The 8,069-nt window shown below is 43.6% G+C and overlaps 1 protein-coding gene across 1 annotated transcript; it reads left to right on the top strand.

Annotated features, from left to right (window-relative positions):
- Positions 1 to 1,693: 1,693 nt before the first annotated feature.
- LOC139550729 (ankyrin repeat domain-containing protein 33B-like) lies at positions 1,694 to 7,212 on the top strand. The gene is made up of 4 exons (XM_071361837.1): positions 1,694 to 2,645; positions 5,248 to 5,377; positions 5,587 to 5,727; positions 5,834 to 7,212. The coding sequence occupies exons 1-4, from the start codon at positions 2,193 to 2,195 to the stop codon at positions 6,646 to 6,648; spliced, it is 1,539 nt and encodes a 512-aa protein (XP_071217938.1). The 5' UTR covers positions 1,694 to 2,192; the 3' UTR covers positions 6,649 to 7,212.
- The last annotated feature ends 857 nt before the right edge of the window (positions 7,213 to 8,069 follow it).

Here is an 8,069-nt window from a genome sequence, read left to right as displayed (position 1 = left end):
GCAACTCCAGTGTATAGTTGGCCTTGTGTTTTAGGTTATTGTCCTGCTGAAAGGTGAATTTATCTCCCAGTGTCTGTTGGAAGGCAGACTGAACCAGGTTTTCCTCTAGGATTTTGCCTGTGTTTAGCTTTATTCAGGTTTATTTTATCCTAAAAAACTCCCTTGTCCTTCCTGATAACAAACTCCTCTCTGGCAACTGAGTTAGGAAGGACGCCTGTATCTTTGTTGTGACTGGATATATTGATACACAGCAAAGTGTAATTAATACATTAATACCATGCCCTAAGCGGATCTGATCTTGTTGTTAATTATTTACGCCTCATAAGTGTTTTTAATCTTATTATAACAGCCACTTATTTGAATGTTAATACATTAACGTTACTACATTATTTTGCATAAGGCCCTACTACACTATTTACTACATAGCAGATCAGGGTTGCCTGGTTTTAATTGTGTACTGATTTGATATTGGGAATTAAGTGTTACACTCATAAGTAGTTTAGCATTGACCTGACATACAACATATTGCTAAAGGCTTACCAGTTCAGGGGCCTACTTCAGAGGCCTTCTTCAGTTGACAGCATCAACTAAGGAATCAACTACGGAAATTATGTATTGTTTAATTAAGATCAGGACCAGGGTCTACCATACACAGTAAGCAATCAATCATTTCAAGATCTGTAGATTGCAGCTGAATTTGCATAGCCCCCCCACCCCCCAGAACAATCTGTAAATCCAGCATTTGAACTTGCCATTCTTTTTTAAATCTAATTTTCTCATTATACTGAGATCTTGAGTTTGATTGTTAGAATTATCACTGTGTAATAGAGTGGATAGGCATGTGTGAGGAGCAATGAACAGAAGAGACTTTTAAGAGGGCTGTTTTTGCCACCCACATGATCACTCACATACAGTACAAATCACTAAGACTATGGAGCTCAGACAAGCGTGGGAACCGCACTGTCAAAAGGTGCATCGTAAAACTGACACATCCAAGCTACACCCAAGACTTTAGCTGCTTCTAAAATAATGTCAATCAACAACCAAAATAATGTGAATTAGTGGCAAGAAGTGTAGCTATACACTGAGAAGGAAAATGAGGGGGGAAAAAACGAATGTAAGAGGCCATGTTATTTTTGCTGAATCCAATTACCAGTCAGTTAAAACAGATCTAACAGCAGCCACAGCCAACCATAGATTAGGGTCATGGACAAATGTTGCACAACTAGTGGGGGTGGGAGGTAAGGAGGTAATGTCATGAAGTCACTTTTATGGGGAATCCCCACGTTACTGTAGGGACCAGATTTAGGGTATGGGTATTGAATATGACGCAAAACCAGTATATCATAAGACAGGAATGCAATGAAAATGTAGTTGATGTGGTTGCACAAAATCAAAGATATGTGGTTGTACAAATTCTAAATGATCTGTAAGTTGAGCTTTAGCTATGCAGACCGAGAAAAGTCAATACTAACCTACTAAATCTGTACTTTTATCATTCAAGACTTCTGTGTTTGTTCAACTATGCATTTTGGGAGAGAGAGAAAGAGAGAGAGAGCAGAGAGAGAAAAAGTGAGAGAGGAGGATAGGGAGAGAGAGGGAGAGAGAGAGCGTGAGGACTGATTAAAGGGATTAAGTAGCGTCAGTTTAGACAATTCTTCTCTTCCACATCGGTATAAGGAAACAAAATGATTTACAGCAGGGGAATTGAAGATTAGGGTATCAGCACAGCAGGACGTAGACGCTATCTAAAATAATAAAGTGCCTTTTGTTGAACAGCATTTTGTGGGACAACTTTGGCAACAAATGCATTGAAGAGATGAATTCTCAAGCTGTCACACCATTGTTGGCTGTTGCCATTTGGAAAGTGAGAAATACAGAAGGCAAATGAAGAGCTGATGAGAACAAGAGGATCCTTTGAGGATGACAAAGTCTTTAATGTCCTTCTAATACTTCAGAGAACAAGCTTTATTGATGGATTAAAGGGGACATTCTGAGACATCCTCCTCAAGTGGCTTTTGAAGCAGAACAAATGTGAGATCATGTTCCAGTTAGGGATCATACTGACTTCTGCTTTTTCAACAAGACCTAGCTAAGTATTTACACTTTGAATGAGAGAGAATTGGTCAGATGAGATTGGGATTTTGGTGCCTTGTTCTTGTTGTTGTGGTGGATTCTAACCCGGGAGTTAAATGGTGCTGATCATAGAGGACTCAGGTGGAGGTGGAGGGACGTTGTTAAAAGTTCAGCAGAATGGGATCTCTGGAGGCCAGGCGGGGGCCGTCAGGGGTCCCATAAATGAGGAGTTGGAGGCGGTTGCAGGCGACAAAAATGAGGATCCTAATGTGGGAGACAATGAGGATAACAACTATTATGATGACGACGACGATGATGTCTATCAGGAATTTGAAGAGTTTGACTTTGACACATTGCCAGATCGGCCAGAGGATACCAGGAGTATCGCCTCTGATGACTCCTTCTATCCACCTGATGAGTCTCTCAAATACAGGACTCCCAGCCCAGTCACCCCGGAACCTCTGTCTTTCTTCATGGCCTGCTCCAATAACAATTCCATCATAGTGAAGATTATGATAAGGCAAGGGGTGACAGAGGAGGAAGTGAGAGAAACAGATAAGAACAACAGAGTATGTTTGCATTGTCATTAAAGAGATTAACTTGTCAATGTTCTCTGTGATTTAGAGTATGTCCATATTATCAAGTAAAGGCCAACTGTACAAACTTATAACATGGTCTCTGTTTCAATGTCCACACAAACATCCTACTTAGAATTAAGCAATGTATAATGCTTTCTAGGTGGTATGCTAGTATGGACATTGGAATATAGATCTTTGTAAAGCCGGTTTCCACAAGATCAGGAATAAGCTTTATGTTGATTTGATATGAAAGACAGCACACATTTTAGGCTTTTTGCTCCCGTATCTGAATTTGTACTAGACATCCAAACTGTGCCATTTCTGTGGACAGTGACAATATCAGAGGAATACTCAGAGCAGTTGGTTAAGCCCTGGAACAGATGGGGGGGGGGGGGGGGGGGGATTGCATTTTGAGATGGCGTTGAAGCAGCTCGTAATCACGGCTGAGCTTTTAAAAGGTTCACCCAAGATATCAGGGTGCAGCAGGACAATACTAAGAGAGGGTTGGTGCTTCAAATCCCCTATTCTCCAGACCATTAATGACCATCATGGGTAAGCAACAGGTAGACATTGGGGTTAGGCCTAAGGCAATTTTGGTTGTGTTTCTCACTGCTGTATCCTCATCAGTGGTAAAGCAATAATACTAGGGATATAACATAGCAGCCTACACATTCAGTGACTACTATTGCGCATTATGTTCAAAAGGTGTTGCATGTAGATTCCATAGAGAGTAGTTCCGTGATTTTCCTCAGCATCTGATCAAGCTGAGAAACAAGGCTTACCCACTGACCTTTTAAATCCCTTCAATGCGTTGTGAAGAGACAGACTAATACAGTATAAATACGTGGAGAAGTCTGCTGTCATGCTACACCTACAGTAACGGTACGTGTCTGGATGGATAAATGCAAATGTCCTCAGTTGTTTCACGTTACATCCTACACTGGCATGACATGAGCCCTAATGTGTGTTTGTATAGATGTTAACAAACACACACACAGCAGTATTTTTAAATCAAACACTGAATGCGGACTGTTTGAGCAGAGTCTTTACCTTACTTTGGCAAATCTAAAACTGTACTTGTCTTTTTTCCAATTGACTCAGACAGATGATGTTCTCTCATGGGTTGTTTATAGATGGGGTGTTGAATATGGAATCTTTCAGTTATAATTCCTCTTTGGTCCCAAAGCTTTGGTATAGGCCTACCTCAGACCTTTACCTTAGAGTTGAATATGGAAGCCATAAGCAGTGAGAATACTGGAAGCTCTGCTGATCCTTCAGGTTTTCATGATTAGTGGGTAAAATTCTTTGTTTACGGTACACATTTTCTAAGGAGTTTTCTTCAGATGGCTTAATCGTGATTCGTTGGATAGTAGCCTTGGTGACTGGGCATTTCCACAAATCCATAAACTGGGTCACTGAGCCACCCTTGTATACTGTTCCCTATACGTCATTATGCTATCTTACCATAGGGCTGGTGGACTGTGATTAGTACTGTAGGCAGCAGCAGGCAGATGGTTCAGAAAGCTCCAGAAAGACTATTAGCTGAGACTTAACTTGGAATTCCCTTGGGGATCATTAGGCCTGTCGGTTGGGGATCATTAGGCCTGTCAGTTGGGGATCATTAGGCCTGTCAGTTGGGGATCATTAGGCCTGTCGGTTGGGGATCATTAGGCCTGTCAGTTGGGGATCATTAGGCCTGTCGGTTGGGGATCATTAGGCCTGAAGGTTGGGGATCATTAGGCCTGTCATTTGGGAATCATTAGGCCTGTCAGTTGGGGATCATTAGGCCTGTCCGTTGGGGATCATTAGGCCTGTCCGTTGGGGATCATTAGGCCTGTCCGTTGGGGATCATTAGGCCTGTCGGTTGGGGATCATTAGGCCTGTCCGTTGGGGATCATTAGGCCTGATGGTTGGGGATCATTAGGCCTGTCAGTTGGGGATCATTAGGCCTGTCCATTGGGGATCATTAGGCCTGTCGGTTGACGATCATTAGGCCTGTCGTTTGACGATCATTAGGCCTGTCGGTTGACGATCATTAGGCCTGTCGGTTGGCGTCTCTGGCTATAAGTCACCCTCCAAGCATATACGTTTATCAGTGTTGCTCCAAGCATTTGTTTATTTTGATAGATAGTTTCTATTCTACCGTGTCAACACAATTCTAACACCACACACCTAGAACTAGACTAGCTGTTAATGTGCCTCAAAGAGCAGAGCTATTGATCCAATTGACCATGTGAAACAACCGTGGTTGCATAATGAGCACTGAGACCACGGCCTTAAGACCATAAGGCTCCAGGGAGTGTAACAGTGGCAGAGTCTTGGGTTGGTGAGCTTGCCTTGTGTCCTTAGTTAGCTACATCGTCATTTGTAAGCACTAGCAGCAGTCACGCCTGAACTTTGAGATCTAATGTAGACAAGTGGCGTACCGGTAGTTGTGTGACGTACTATACCTTATGTGCAAGGTCAAATGTTAGAGTTGAACAGTACAACACTGTGCGTCAACAGATTTACCTTAAGGGCAGTAAACATACATTGTTGTCATCCAAAAAGAGAGATATGTCACTGACCTTTGCACGTGGTTTGTGTTTTTCAGAATGGGCTGATAGTAGCCTGTTACATGGGCTGGGTGGATGTGGTCATAGCGCTCTCTCAGTGTCCCCACATCGATGTCAACTGGCAAGACAACGAGGGGAATACAGCCCTCATGACAGCTGCTCAAGCAGGTAAGAATCCACAGATGTTTCAAAGTTGAAGGTTTGTTGGTTCCTAGTACAGTATATTTTGGGAATGTGTCAACACAAATATGATTATTCTCAATGAAAACAGACAGATTAAGCAAACAGATGTATTGATCTGGAAACAATGAGTATAATTCCACGTGGTTCGTTGTGAATAAGGTGAATAACACATTTGGTTTATTTTTTAATGCCAGGTCACATTATGATATCCAGCTACTTGATCAACTACTTCTCCAACCTGGACCTAGAGCGTAGGAACTGCCATGGATTCACAGCTATGATGAAGGCAGCCATGCAAGGGAGGGCAGATGTTGTTCGTTTGCTCATGTTGTCAGGTAGAGCTAAAATATTTAGTATTTCTATGTAATTTTTTACAATGTTTACATTGTCTTTATTTTGTTGCTGGACTGCCTTTCTCTATCTGTGTATTCCCTATAAAAGGAGCGGACGTGGAGGCGAGGGACTACGGGCGCAAGATGACCTCCAGGGAGTGGGCTTTGTTCACATGCCGCTACGAGACGGCCTACCTGATGATGCGTCTGATGGCCCAGCCGTGTGCCGAGCAGTTCTGTGAATCCTACAAGCTGGAGTGGCCCATGCTGCAGGAGCTGGTGGCCCAACGCCAGGAACCCAAGAACTGCTGGCAGAAGGTAGCAGACAAGGCCTGCTGTAGGTTCTCCCTCCGCATGAAGACGGACCCTGTGGACGACGGTGTGATGGACCACATGGTGCGCATCACCACCGCCCTGTCCAGCCCATTGATCGCCACCGCCTGCCACACCGTGGCCCTGAGAAGCCCGCCCTGCATTGGGAAGCGGCGCTATGCTGTACCGGAGATCCTCAGGAAGCAGCGAGTGGACGAGCTGAAGTGCCTGGGCCCCGACCGGATCAACAACTACAAAAAGCTGTTCAATAACTCCCGGGTGCAGTTGGTTCCTAAGAAGACAGACCGGAGGGCCAGCCTGCAGACCCAAATGTTGCAGGAGGTTGCGGTGGCCGGTACGTCTGCCCTGAGGCGTGCCAGTTTGCTGCCCCTGAACATGATGAGGAGGAGCAGCGTCAGGCCGGGCATTGTGATCCCCAAGGTGAGGCTGTGCAAGGCCCCCTCGGGGCCCGCCTCCGAGAAGAGAAGGAAGAGCAAGGACCCTGCGCTCCTCCAGCTCCCCAAGTGGAGGTACAAACAGGCTAAGGAGGAGAGGAGGAGGCAAGAGGAGGAGGAGAAGCAGAGACGTTTTCCCACAGTGAGGAGGCGGTGAAAGAATTGAGCTATGAGGAGAGGGCAAAGAAATGTCAGGAGCCTTGGGAGGTGAGCCAACCTTTTATTACAATTGGTTCTGAGCTGAAGAGTTGAAGTGATCACCTGCATTCGAGATTTGAGGGACTTTGCTACTAGATTATACTGTAGCCATGGAGCACCATGTCTTCCTGTCCTACATTTGGGTACTCTGTGTTGGGATGGGAACACTTGGCTTGAACTGTGCACTCACTGTGAGGAATTAATACTTGAACTTTGATCCAGATTTATTTTTGTATGCATTCTTCAGATTATGACTATGTTTGATATTTCCATTGTAAAAGGATAACTCACGCTAACACAATATTACCTCTGCACATTGTTTATTGTGTCAACGTTTCAGTCAGACATCCCCCCAAAATACTGACACCTACTGCATATTTAGGTTTATCTGAATGTTAAGGATATTCTCAAAGCAGACAGTACACTAATCAGTTGGATGTTTCCTCAACTGTTAATAAAGGATACATGTACGTACACTCCCCTATATATACTCCAGCATTTTGGAACAGAATGTTAGCTTTAATTTTAGGGTATTTTCATACATATCTTTTTTACCATTTAGAAATGATTGCACTTTATGTATCTAGTCCACACCCCCCCATTTGAAGCTGTCATAAATATTTGTACAAAATAGTGATGTGATCATGAATAGATATAAGGAGGGCTATGGCAATTTCTACTGTAACACTGAAGGAGCAAAACCATCTTCTGCAGGGTAATGTGATTGCACAATACAGATATAGCAGGACAGGTGGGGAATTATCCATTAAAAGAACACAGCAAGGGCTGTTAAAGCTATGCCAACAGAACACTGAGCGATGTGGAGTGGGATGTTCCGGTGCCAAATGAGCCTCTGTCAGTTTGCCCAGTCGGTACTCATTCAGGTAGATTCAGCTGGAAGAATGCAAATTGACCGTTTGACTGGACAATTAAAAAGGTGACTCAAGATTAACTCAATGCAATGAATAGGTGATGTAGGTCTCTAACAGTCGGCTAAAACTATTTGGCTTCCTATCAGTCAGCAGAAGGCTATATTACGTAAAACAATGCTCCTTGTCTATGTCACAAAGGCAATCCACCACAGGATTCGCTGCCCCTCCACAGGAATATCAGTGAATATTGAAAATGGTCCAGGTGATTATATAACTGCTCTACATTCTCTGCAGCATCACATATTTGCATAATCACAACATTACATAATGTTAGCATTTTCACATTGAAGAAGAGAGAAAATTAAACATTTCGTTTACTGTTCCAAACTAATATCAAATTCATGGGTCAGTATCTTGAGCACATTTCTGCTTAGTTGCATCGGTGTCTGTATCTGCAGTGTGCATCGCAGTAGTACTAGGGTCGTCACTAGTTACCACAGCCAAAAAG

Source organism: Salvelinus alpinus, chromosome 23 (genome assembly GCF_045679555.1).
Source record: "Salvelinus alpinus chromosome 23, SLU_Salpinus.1, whole genome shotgun sequence".
In the NCBI taxonomy this organism is placed as follows: domain Eukaryota; kingdom Metazoa; phylum Chordata; class Actinopteri; order Salmoniformes; family Salmonidae; genus Salvelinus; species Salvelinus alpinus.
This window is presented reverse-complemented; position numbering and strand designations above follow the sequence as displayed.